Here is a 13,406-nt window from a genome sequence, read left to right on the forward strand (position 1 = left end):
TAAAACATTTCCAAACATTTTTTAAATACAGTTTCCCTTATGCTGGAGCTAATACTCACAGCCTCTCCTCTGTCTCCTTGTTTGCCAGTCGGGCCAACGGGACCAGGGGCACCGGGAGCGCCTGGAGCACCGGGAGCGCCACCAGGACCAGTGTTACCGCGATCACCCTGCAGCACATGGACTACAACAGTTAGGACAGGGAAGCTATAGACACAGGATTGTCCATCTCAAGTCTGCACTGCAAGAGGCTACCTAAACAATGAAAACTAAATAAATGTAATTTCCTGGTCCCATGAAACAGTGCAAGAAAACGAAAAAAGAAAACAGCCGCAACAAGAGACAGGGCTGTTGTCTGCCATCAAAAGGATGAGCAATTGCTTATTTGTGGGATGAGATAAAGAAAACATAATGATGTATGATTCTGTTTGCATTTAAGGACTGAGTTTATAGTTATATTACTGCATTTTCAGCGCATTTTCAGCAATTTAGTCATTTTACAGGCGGTTTTAGAGCAGCTCTCGCAAGTGATGAATAAAATCCATCCCATAAAGCTCAATTAAAAATGAAACATATTTGAACCAGAGATGGTGATGCTGTTGTGCAATCAGGATCCAATAAGTTGATTAATTTCATGTCAACATAATTGAACTTTTGATATTTGTAAAACTTTGTGAAGCGTATCAGAAGCTTACAGGCAAGGGGCCTTGAACACATTAGCTACAATCATTTGCAATCACACCACACAGCGTTTGATGTGGCATTGTGTGTCTCTCACCTTGATTCCAGTTGCACCATCTCTTCCAGGGGGTCCATCAGATCCAGGGTTGCCCTGTCAGATGACCGAACAATATCCATTGTTAATAGCTTTCACCAGATGGCCTACTGAATACTGATCAGCTGTGTTGATGATGCGGCGCGAATACAATGCAAATATATATATAATATACAATATATATATATATATGATGCAAATTTCTGCGCATTTTAATGGTCTTGCTATCCAGAACAAAATTCTGCTATTTCAGCCCTCAGGTGTGAAATGACCAAAGGTTACATGCTGAGTGCTTTATGTTCTCTGACCTCTCTGCCAGGCTCTCCTGCAGGTCCAGTGAGACCAGGAGGGCCGACGGGTCCAGGGGGTCCACGGTCTCCACCACCGCCAGGAGCTCCCTGTTTTCCAGGCTCACCCTGAGAAAAGAATTATTGCACTTAAACTAAATGTTACAAAATACTATTACATTTTAAGACAAATAAATTCAACTCATTATTGGATCCAGTCCTAGTCCGATCTTGTTCAGGTGAAGTTGTTTAAAAGTAATGCTGAAGATATTACCAGCACATCTGCCTAACAAAGATGAAGGATCCGTCCATCCCTTGCGGGGATGATTTAACAATTACACATCGATAACACAGGCCAATTTGAATACTAATTTACGCACACACAAGCAAATTAATCTAAAATCTACATATATATGTTATTTTTTTGATAGCATGGAAAAAATGAGAGATGCCAAATTCAAACACTTGCTGCCTTCAAGGACACCAAACTTCACAGAAAATCTTCTGTTAATGAAAGCATATTCTATCGTTAAAAGATTTCTGGTTGAGCTCTGTTGCTTTCTTGGCATCCCCTTAATGCATACTGATGAATAATTCATGTTAAGGACATACCCACTGAGATGTAAGTAGAGAACTTGGTTCATAGTGAGAGCTCTAAGTTGGGGGAGCCAGCTTGCCTTGTGTCATGCTGAACATCAAATAAATCAGCAAAGCTCTGGCTCATGTTAGATGTGATTTCACTCTGATCTAATTAGGGGAACAGACTGACAGTCCAAAGCCTTTCTGAACTAAGCAACAAATCTTTAAGTACTGTGCTCTTTGTTTGCAACTGTGAGCCTGTCCCTGATTTTTTTTTTTTTTAATCCAATGACATTGGGATGTACGGCTGTAACTAACGCTCCTTTTTTCCTTCAATTGATCTGTTTATTGCTTTCTTGAACTTTTAAATGTAACCTACAAAAATGTCAGAAACCAGAGTGATAGGCAAGTGAGCTCAACACGCTGCACCTTATGGGAAGACAAGCCAATATGTATGTTAATATATGTGTTACTAAATTGCAGTGTGATGAGCTCTACCAGCACAAAAGAAAAAGGATTGCCAGATGATAATAATTACCAACACCATTAATACTTTACACAAAACAAGCAATTTCAACATGCCTCATTCCTCACATCTCTTTATGTTATTATAGGCAGCAAATTATTCAAATATTTTGCAGGTAATTAAGATAATACACTGCTTCTGTATATTGATTGCTTGAGAAGATGAACACTGTGTTTACTTACAGAAGGTCCAGGCAGACCAGGGAAACCTCTCTCACCACGCTGTCCTGGCAGACCAACAATACCACGCTGACCAGCCAAACCCTGAGGACCTGAAGGACCTGGGGGACCCTGTGAAGGGAGAAAAAGAGGCCGTGGTAAATGTGTTATTTGTTCCATGTACCAATGTTTTTCTTTCTTTTTTGTTATAAAACAAGCCCCAAAACAATTGATAATAATAATCAGCCTATGTCCTTTCTGATAAGGAAGCCTTTACTTTTATTAAACTGTAAAATGTACAATAAAGGGTTGAATAAATATATAAGTAAAGATTAAAACTAACCTTTTGAACGAATAAATCAATATAAACCTAAACAACCCTTTGCACACTCACCTGATCTTTCATTTTGTCTTGGCAAAGACAAAAAGTGTTTACTTTATATCTGTTCTTTTCAAAATTGAGCAAACAAAAAACAAACAAAAAACCTCTCTATAGGTTATTTGAGTATTAGAAAACAATAGTATAATAGGGTGCACTTCTGGGGTTTTGTTGTTGCAATGTGGTTGTACACCATCTGTCAAAGACAGAATCGCCAAGCATTATAGCTGGTTGACAGATGCATACAACTGAATTCAATAGCAACCTATTGTTAAGCTTGTTTTCAGCAAAGTTTTATTTGTGTCCTGTTTTTTCTCTTTGTGCTTCTGTTTCTGTCGTGTTTCTTGACTTTTGCGAAGACCTCTGATTTACTTATATCGTCTGTCATTTGAGAAATCGAGTGATGGAGCTACACAAATCAAGATGGACCTCTCCATCCATCCTTCTAGGTGTACTTCATCCACACCAACTAAATCCACTCTGTCACATGTACAGAAGTGTTAAGTGCTGAAAGCTCTCAAATGTCCACCAAAAAAAAAAAAAAAAAAAAAAAGTCTAGCTATATGGCTCAAGATTTCATACATCCAATCAATAAGTGGGAAAGGTCTGGACCCAGCAGCTTTCTCCGTGAGTATGTGATGATCAGTCATGTGTGATTATCTTGACATCTCTGTGTTTATGACAGGTATATGTGCTGTGCAGAGTGCAGGAAAGATAAAAGCCCATTGTGAGTCTGTCACAGGGTCTGTGCTGCCCCATGCTGTCATGAGTCCTGTCCCGGTATTACAGTCAGTGATGGACACTGACAGCTGTGTGTATTCACTGAGAATTTGTTCCAAGGATGTCCATTATTGATTGAATTGGCTCTTTGTGCAGACAGAATTACATAAGTTGTCAAAACTGTGGAAAATAAGCACTTTCAATATGTTTTTTTCTGCCCACAATGGACATCTGAGTTCACTTTGACAGTGTTCAAGAAGATGAGTGGTCTGAAAATGTGCACGTTGGTGGCACGTGGCGGGATTTCAGCAGGGTTTCATGTTGCAAGGTCAAGAAATCCCAGTTTATGAAAAAGCCTGACATTGTTTTGACTGCTATATGATTAAAGAAAGACAAACTCACAGGAGGGCCATCCTCTCCAGCATCTCCCTTCTCTCCAGAAGCCCCAGCAGGACCACGGAGCCCAGCATCACCCTGTCTGCCTGGAGGTCCACCATCTCCCCTCACTCCCTTGGGTCCATCTTTTCCAGGAGGGCCTGCAGGTCCAGCAGGTCCAGGATTACCCTGAGAAGTGTAAGGACAGTAACATAACATAAAGTCAGAAAATAACATGCCCATATGTGTCAGTTCTATGGAGTACAGGCCCACATTTACAAACAGTCGTGTTCTTGTTATTTCAATGAGCCTTAGGGCATCTGGGCAATAACTTTTAATAACACACATCTCGCATTTGCAGATTTACACGTTCAAACTTGTATCTCACAATGTTTTGCAATTCTTTTTAACAAGTGTATTCAGAATAAGCTCAACCAGTCCCATTGTGTCAGACTGTTTTGGCTGTGTGTATCTACTGAAACAGCAGGTGTGTTTCACAGGTACAAATTAAAAAGGCTTCCGGGGCCACAATAAATCAGGTGGCACTTAAGAAATGTTCATGTATCTGCTCTGTTGCGCCTGCTTCTTTCTTCAAATCAAGCTCAATTTCTTGTTCTTTCCCAATTATGGTGTACAGTGTATTTATATGTGTCTATATATACGTACATCTACACACACACACACACCATATGTGATATTCCCATATCACCGGATTTTGTCAAACAGATTAGTTAAGTCTGGGGTTGTTCACATCAGTGTGACGTATGTGGTATTGTGAACTTACATTGGGACCAGGAGGTCCAACACGGCCAGCAGCTCCAGGGAAACCAGTGGCCCCCTGACAGAGAAAGATTTATTTAGACAAAGGCAAAAATAACGCCACAAAATTATACGTTTATTCATGCCTCACTATCAGACAAAGCCAGCAGCATTTTTAAAGTCACTTACAGGAGGTCCCTGAGCACCGCGAGCCCCTTTAGGTCCAGAAACACCTGTAGGACCCTGGAAAACAGAGAGGTACATCACTGATTACCAATTCTATTTCTGCTTTTTTTATTTGGAGGACAATAAATTCTACCGAAAAACACTTTTAGTTGCTGTGAAATAATGCAGGAATATATTCAGTCAGCAGGGAGGTAGTCTGCCTCAGTTGGGGATCCGTTTTGTCTGGTGTGGCAAAAATCCCTGACAAAGGCAGCTTTCACCCTGCTGTGATGTTTGCCTTTCCACGATGTTCAACAAAGTGACAAGGGAGATTTTTTTTTGTGCATATTCTATTATTCATAAGAAATACTGTCAATCATTGTTTTTCTCACTGTTATCTGTGAACCCTTGAAATCAAGGGTGAAAGAAGCCTTTGTTTTAGCAGCAGTGAAGAGAAAAAATCTCAAGTGACACTCACTGCAGGTCCAGGAGCGCCAGATGGTCCTTGGGGTCCAGGCGCACCAGCATCTCCCTTCTGACCAGATTCTCCCTGCTCTCCTTTGGCACCAGATTGACCATCAGCTCCCTGGAAGAAAAAGACCGGAAGACGAAACATGTCGTCACCAAAACTACAAATGTTTGTATTTGTGAGTAAGCTATTTGTTAAATATTTACGGTGCTACATGATACTGGAAAATAAAAGTGTTCAAGGTGCAGTCGACCATTGTTAGACAAGAAAATGTGTTTATGGAAAGTGTCATAAAAATATGCTAATGTTTTTCACTCTGGGAAATATGTGTTTGGTGCTTGAGATACAGGTCATCTACTCTACTTGCTTCTGCATATTACTTTGATTTTGAACATTATTTTGTAAAATTTGTTCAGGCACCAGCTTTGTGGCGGTTCAACACCAAATAAAGGATTACTTTAACATCAAGAATAGATCCTTCTCACAAGAATACATAAAAATAGAAACTGAATTTTAAATCTCAGTCAAACCAAGTATGACTTGATATGAAATCACAACACTTTATTATCATTAATGTGGTTGGTGGCAAGTAGCCAAGAACAATTTTGTGGTACTTCTGCTTGTCTATATTTTCAATTTTAGCTGCTTTAGACTCACGTAGCAATATTTTAATCCAATCCCTTTGGCTACTTTGTAGATTTGATGTGATAAAGTAGAACTCTGCTCAATTCAATATACTAATAGAACCTTAATGGACCTAGTATGGCCATTAGCTTGTGTTAGCAGTAAGTGCTTTTTACTGTTGAAAAAAAAAAAAAAAACTCAAAAGAAAATTTCATTCAGTGCTCTTTCCTCCCTCATGTTTTTCCTTTCACACAAATATTGATTGAAACTGTGACTGTTTCAACAGTTATGAAAAGTCTACTACTGTCAACCACAGTTTCAAAGGAGCTGATGGTTGCTGCTGCTGATGTATTTCTCAACATCTATGTCTGTGTTCAGTCTGTGAGTTGATAAACTGTCATGTTCCAGCTTGTGAGCTGTGAAACAAAAATATTTAAAACCTTCTGCTGTTAATCATCCAGACATAAATTCAATTATTCATCATACTGCAACCCAGAGGGGGGAAAAAAAGATGGATTGTGTTCTCAGCAAAACATTGATGAAACTCCAAATGGGAGGATGCAGCTTATTAAAATCATTTAGTTGATGATAGGTTGGAGTCTTTGGGAGGAACTAAATAGATGAGGGATGTGATGACTTCCGACTTTCAACATATCTCTGTCTGCTGACTAAACCACAGAGGAAACCGTGTCAATATTAAACACATTTCACTGTCAGTTGTAACAGAGGTAAACGCCATACAATATCCAAGTGTTTAGGGATAGAAGTAATAAAAAACAAATCTGTGCTGGGTTAATATTTGTCATCTCATAGATTGTTATGATACAAAGCTGGAGTCTAATTTTCCAGGTATCAAATCCTCAAGTGAGGTTCGGGTACAATTTCACTGTAAATTGATTTGATTATGATCAAATTCAGGAGGTCATATCAAATTTCTGTACCTCTGAAATGTGTCATATAAATATGAACAATATATAAATAAACCTCACTGCTCTTTAATGCATTAATCGAAGATGAAATATTTTTTACTCTGGAAGCTGTGATTATTATCATTTTTTTTTTTTTTTTTTTTTACTTTTCTCACTGGCTTTTAAAAGAGTGCTAACTATAATACTTTTAAGTTTAATCAATCTGTATTACTTTGTAGTACTTTAAATTTTCGTGCATTTAAACTACATACAAAGACTAGTATTTCAAAGTGTTTTCTATGTATTGTTGTTGTCCAAACAGTTGTCCTTTTTTCAAATCCTTGAATTGATCTGGCTATGAATTCTTAACAGCTTATCTTGTTTGTATTGATGTAAATGTGAATATTCATGACTTTTTGAAAGTTCATTTGTTAATATGTCAAGATTTTCTGTCACTTACAGGGGGTCCAGCAAATCCAGCAGGCCCAGGAGGTCCAGTCTCACCCCTGTCACCCTGAATGGAGGAGGAGAGGAAACAAATTGTGTAGTTCAGGCTGTAACATCAGTGATTTTAGTGGCTATATAGGGAACTTCTGAAGGGTGTCAGGTGGAATTAAATCAGTTTACATTCAGGTAAATATGCACTAAATCTTCATGTGTTGAATGGACTGATAGACTGAAACTGTGAGACTTACAGGAGCACCACGGGTACCAGGAGCTCCTGAAGGACCAGCAGGACCAGATTCACCCTGAAAGGAAAGACAGCATTGAGCCATGAACATTGGGTTCATATCCAAAGTCAATAGCAGTTAATTATGATACAGGTATAAAAACCGACGTACTGTATTAACTCACATGTAGATTTAAGAGAAAAATGGCACAGAACTCACCTTCTCACCATTGGGACCACCAGGACCAGGAGGACCAATGGGACCAGTGAGACCCTGTGATAGGAAACAAGTGGAACATTTTTGGAAAAAAGCTGGAATCAGATTAAAAATTTAGTACCCCGATTTGTAAGAGCAAACGATTTGAACTTGAAGAATTACAAGTCAATACTTTCTCAACAATGTTTCTAACAACATGGATGAAAATGACTCACTCTGGCACCGTCTTTACCCGGAGCACCCTCAGGGCCCTTCTCTCCTATATCGCCCTATGGGATTTGAAAAACAATTCTGTTACAGGGCAGTTGTAGGCGTGAAAGTTGAGAGATTCAAATGCTGTTTTCATCATGACTTACTCTGTCTCCTTTAGGTCCAGGAATGCCAGCACCTCCTCTCTCCCCAGGCATACCCTGCAGGCCGGGGGGTCCCTGAGCTCCACCACCACCGGCAGGTCCAATGGCTCCCTATTAACAGAAATAAACAAGAAAATAAATACTGCTGTAACCCGAAGTCACTGAATACTTAATATAGAACTGTATGACGCAAGCGCCTGCTTGCAGAAATGAGGACACATGGAACACTTACAGATCCATTCAAGATTTTGGACTGAGAGTATCTTTTGGTCACATTTCTGATTGCATTTTCTTAGACTTTGTCTTTATTTACACATTAGACATAAAACATATGCTGAACAATGATGCTGAGTGAGAAAGCATCTACTTCTTCAACAAATCAGACGCGTACTTATCTTTGTCTTGAAATGCTCTGCTCGAAAGTTGTATTAGTCAAGGATTAGTGTAAAAAACTAATTCCAATGTTCACTATTTAAATCTCTATTTCTAGTACAAAAAAGGGGGTCGATAATAGACTATTCCACATATCAAATTAGAGGAAATGTTAGGAAATACAGAATTGGATTTTGTTTCTAAATGGCCCAAACATCGCCAATCTTATCAACGATGCTTTCTGCTGCAACCACAGAATGAAGATCAAATACAACAACTCCACTGCCTATCTGCAGGCTGATACTATGTAAAAGCACTCTATGCTACTGCAAATGTATTAAAATTACCCATCATTATAACTGCAATACAATGGGTCATTTTGCAAAACAAATCTTTCTGAATGCGCCTCAGATTGCTGCAGACTCTCTGTGGATTCCTCCTCCATCACTCATACTGCATCAGCACCATAATCCCCATCATCTCTATCCACTCCTGTCTGACCCCAAGAGGAATAAAACCTATGAACTGGGATTAAAATCGGACCAGATAACAAACCAAGAGTGGGCATTGCTCACGCTTTGAGCTCTTTTCTCGGCTTACACTGCAGTTGTCACAAATGACTGGGGTGGCTGAAATATGTTGGTGGCTGATAAAAAAAGTCACTGCGCAGCTTTTTTGGACATACACAGAGGTACAGGTTAGTTTAGGAATACAAAAAAATTAATCTTATCTCTAGAAATACACATATTTTTAAGAGCTCATTTAAATTGGGTTGCAGTCCAACTCTGGCAAACTGCTTTGAACAGTGTAGGTCCATAATTTGGTAAAAATGCTGTTCAGTGCACTGTATTCATCAAAGTGTTTGAACACCCTATATTGACATTTTTTCCAAATATGTGTGCAAAATTTGGGGTATCATATACCCCAGATGTCCCAGATTTGGACATCTGGGGTATATGATACTGGATGTATATGTACACACAAAAGAGCAATATATTGCCTTTATTAGTTATAAATATAATTACAAATCAAAACTACAATTTGTCACAAGATATTGCTTAGATGAAATATTTCTTCACCCTTAAAGAAGTATTTTATGTAAACAAGAAAAATATAATTATAACCCTGCATGACAGGCATGTTCTTTTTCTTGCTTACATATCTTGAAAATAATCTTGTGACCCTTTCAGATTTATCAGTTGAACAAACCCTAGTTTGGGACCCCCACATGGGGCTCTGGCTCAGGAAAGCTCATTTTCTCCAATCAGAAGGTGAGTGGCTCTCCAGTCTACATATTGAAGTGTCTTTGGCTAAGATACTGAGATGTAGATAGCCTCTAATGACCGTCTCATCAGTAAGAGTGAAATCATGTATAAATATGTGTGTGAATGTGAGTGTCAACCACTTTCAGTACTCAATAAGTAAATATCAAAAATGTATCAATGTATCTGCAAAAAGTTGCTCACAGACAACCATTAAACTATAAAATATGAGAATCATAACGTGTTGAATCTGGGCCGTTGACTTCCTGTTGAGAAAACACGAAATGAGAACAGCTCACCTCACAAAAACCTGAGGAAACTATGATTTAATCACGAGCATCAATTGCTGTGTTTTGGCTGCAGCATGCAATTACATTAAATTAAATCTGACATGAGTAACACAAAATACAATTTCCCAGTGGTGTGAGTATGTCTCAGAGAATTTAACGATTGGAAAATCCACCTAGCCTTCCCAATCTCTGAACTCACCTTGGGTCCGTCGGTTCCAGGAGTTCCAGGCAGACCTCTGGGTCCCTGCAGACCCTGAGGACCAGCAGCTCCTCTCTCTCCTGGGAAACCACGTTCTCCCTGAACAGAGACAAAATGACAATCAGTGGGCGTGACAAACAATCAAATGCCCAAAGAGCAGTGAAGTTAAAACAAGACTGTGAACTTACTCTGGGTCCAGTGGCACCAGCAGCTCCACCCTCTCCAGGAACACCCTGAAACAACAAAAAAAACTGATTGAGAGAAAAGTCGAGTGGGATCAGTGCTTGAAAAATCGAGCCACATAAGCTTAAAAAGAGGAACATCAGCACCATCCAGTCAACCATTTAGTAGAGAAACCCTAATGGTACCAGCAGTGGGAGTTAAAGACATCTAATTGCAGAATCCTCCAAACTAATTTGACCAAAGAATTTTCACCATCTCTCCCTTTCAAGCCTGAGAGACGTTGATACTATTTTCACACTGCGCTTATTAGACCCTACAAGCTTTAGTTCGCCAAAAAAATTCTACCCACCTGGTCTCCAGGCTTGCCTCCCTCACCAGGGGGGCCAGGAGGTCCGGGCAGACCCTGTGTGCAAGAAGGACATTTTAAAAAAGCGTTGACTCACAACAATAAATCAGCACCTGCTGGTTATGAGAATACGTATGCAACATTGAAAATGTATTTTAAATTCTGAAAAATACAAAAACAAACAAAAACCTAAAAACAAAACATGCTATAGTCGAGAATACTTGTGTGCATTGTTCTGTGAAACATCAGAGAACTGAATGACTGATGGCTGTCTTGTAAATAAAGAGAGCAGCACATTTAGTACCATACTTACAGACACAGTTAGAAAAACAGACTCACCTGGAAGCCAGAGGGGCCAGGCTGTCCTTGCTCTCCCCTCTCCCCAGTGGGGCCCTAAGTGGATAATCCGTAATTCATCATCAACTTCTATTATTAACTAAATTCGAGAGATTCGAGAGACTTTATTTGATGGGAAAATATTGCTAAACTTGACACTTACAGTTCTGACATTGGTCAACATCATAGGACTAGTTACTTTGAACAACATTAACAGTTTTTACATGTGAAATTAGGTCAAATGGACTTATTCTTATTCAAACACAACCTTTAAAAAATGAGCTGAAAGTCTATGAGTCGGTGATATCTGCCAATATGTTTCAAATACAGAACACTGATCGAGACAGTCCAGGAAACGGAGGTACTGAAAGTTGCATCTTAGCTCGGACTGAGAAAAGGGAGCAAAATATCAATGTCAAAGGTGGATGAGATATGAAGTACATACAGCAGGACCGGGGGGTCCAGCAGGGCCAGTTTCTCCATCTTTGCCAGGCAGACCCTGAGGAGAGGAAGACAGAGTGAGAAAAGTGAGGAGAAGGTGGCAAATAGATATCAACAGTCATACTAATAAGTAAACAGACATCTGATAGCTATAATTGAGCTTTTCAAGCTGCTTCTCATGTGGAAGCTGAGCTACAGAGAGCAGCAGATCAATGGTGAGCGTACATGCAGACCACCTTATCTAAATAAAACATTTCACTCTGATGTGTTTCAATAAATATTCCAGTATATTCTGTTCATTCTGTGACGGGATTGTGAACTATTAATGTTATAAAATGGAAAGATGGTGATATAATCTAACTATTTTAAAATTTAAACATGCTCTATCATTATGGAATGCACTGGTAAGTTATTTAATGCAGAATAGGTGGACTTACTCTCAGACCAGGAGCTCCAGCCAGTCCTTTCTCACCAGACTTGCCACCCTCACCCTAATCCCAACACAAACAAAATGCAGCATTTAGTTAAAGGGAACATCTAAGCCCTGTACCTTTTTTGAGAGCAGAGAGAGTCAATCTTTACTAGCAGTAATCCAGGTGAAGAGCATGTGTTTCACATTTAGAAGGTCTACATGCCCATATCTATGATAACAAAATTGTTACCTTTATCTTTTTTTCTTCAATATTGAACTTACAGTTGCTCCTTTGGGTCCAGGGAATCCCATGACACCAGGCTGTCCACGGGCTCCCTGTGGGCCAGGGGGTCCTGGACGTCCATCCTCACCAGGAGCTCCCTAGGAAAGTGAAGTCAATTTGCAGTTAGTGGTTTTAGGGCACGTTTGCGAATGCTACATGAAAACCAAAGTGCTTTACAGAGAAAATGTAAATCTATGTGGCTGACATGTAATCGTATTCAAATTGATTAAAAAAATTAAGTGAAAAGATGGGTCTGATAATGAGGGGTCAGAAATGGAAATTGGGGATGATGGAGATGATGATGATATAACTTAAAAGGACAAAAGTAATTTCTCAGAGAATTGGTGGTGTAGGTTTAGAGTGGGTTGTAACCGGAAAATAATCAGTCCGTCTGTCCTTATCATCATATACACCATATACACTAGTTCATGCCAGTGTAAGTCAGAGCAATTCAATCTGATGAAACCACTTATGAAACAGGACATGATGAGAGAAAATTGGTTGTGGTATAAAGAGAAAAATACGACGGATAATAGTCATTAAAAGAGACATAATTAGACCACTGTTGTTGAAGTTTTACAAAAGTGCACTTACAGAGGGTCCCACTTTGCCTTGAGGACCAGCATCACCAGGGCGTCCAGTCAGACCCTGAAGGAGGAAGAAACATTTGTGCCATCATTGGCTGAGTATGTGGACTAAAAACAACACAAATCTGGGGCTGGCACCAAGCTTTGCCAGGGAAGAAGAATGCCTGGAATAAGGAAATACTGTTCTTTTGAGATGCCTTTTAACTGGGAGAGATTACAGTCTTTGTAAAACAGCTAGCATTTTCATCGAGTTTAAAAATGCTACTAGGTTCCAGGATCTTTTCAACTAACTCATCAGGGGGCTAAAATTTGTGATATTGATGCACGGGCAGATTCCGTATTGGTTTTCAGCACATTTCTGTGAGTGTCCTAAATTTATGGGAACGCAACACAAAGTCACTGGAGCAACTAGAACATTCTTTATTCATTCAGTTGAGACAAAACCCTGCTCTTTAGCTAAATTAACCAGAAAACCTATTTGTCACAAAGCTGAAAATATGGCAGTTTTTCTAATGGCATGACATTTGGGGCTGTGTGAAAGTGTTTGAGGTGCTGAGATTTAAAAAATAGCAACACATTAGAACCAAACCAAATTTACAGCTGGATTACAGGACTGCTCCAGCATATTATTTTTAGTTGCAGTACACAATCTCCTGAAGAATTGATGACATCTGACATTGTGTATGTTGTACTGATGTTGACTCTTATAACTATAAATATTATATTCATTCTTC

The 13,406-nt window shown here is 39.3% G+C and overlaps 1 protein-coding gene across 3 annotated transcripts in view; it reads right to left on the bottom strand.

Annotated features, from left to right (window-relative positions):
* Positions 1-13,406, bottom strand: part of col2a1b (collagen, type II, alpha 1b) — a 39,766-nt gene that overhangs the window by 3,755 nt on the left and 22,605 nt on the right. For all 3 annotated transcript variants that reach the window (XM_029501670.1, XM_029501669.1, XM_029501668.1), the window contains 21 exons: positions 12,680-12,733; positions 12,085-12,183; positions 11,828-11,881; positions 11,395-11,448; positions 10,953-11,006; positions 10,617-10,670; positions 10,273-10,317; positions 10,085-10,183; positions 7,965-8,072; positions 7,824-7,877; positions 7,612-7,665; positions 7,417-7,470; positions 7,182-7,235; positions 5,199-5,306; positions 4,745-4,798; positions 4,581-4,634; positions 3,824-3,985; positions 2,347-2,454; positions 1,081-1,188; positions 776-829; positions 60-167 (listed from right to left, as the gene is read on the bottom strand). In XM_029501670.1, the coding sequence (XP_029357530.1) occupies positions 60-167; positions 776-829; positions 1,081-1,188; positions 2,347-2,454; positions 3,824-3,985; positions 4,581-4,634; positions 4,745-4,798; positions 5,199-5,306; positions 7,182-7,235; positions 7,417-7,470; positions 7,612-7,665; positions 7,824-7,877; positions 7,965-8,072; positions 10,085-10,183; positions 10,273-10,317; positions 10,617-10,670; positions 10,953-11,006; positions 11,395-11,448; positions 11,828-11,881; positions 12,085-12,183; positions 12,680-12,733 (1,593 nt within the window). The remainder of the gene's footprint in view (positions 1-59; positions 168-775; positions 830-1,080; positions 1,189-2,346; positions 2,455-3,823; positions 3,986-4,580; positions 4,635-4,744; positions 4,799-5,198; positions 5,307-7,181; positions 7,236-7,416; positions 7,471-7,611; positions 7,666-7,823; positions 7,878-7,964; positions 8,073-10,084; positions 10,184-10,272; positions 10,318-10,616; positions 10,671-10,952; positions 11,007-11,394; positions 11,449-11,827; positions 11,882-12,084; positions 12,184-12,679; positions 12,734-13,406) is intronic.

This window comes from Echeneis naucrates, chromosome 5, assembly GCF_900963305.1.
Source record: "Echeneis naucrates chromosome 5, fEcheNa1.1, whole genome shotgun sequence".
Classification (NCBI taxonomy): Eukaryota; Metazoa; Chordata; class Actinopteri; order Carangiformes; family Echeneidae; genus Echeneis; species Echeneis naucrates.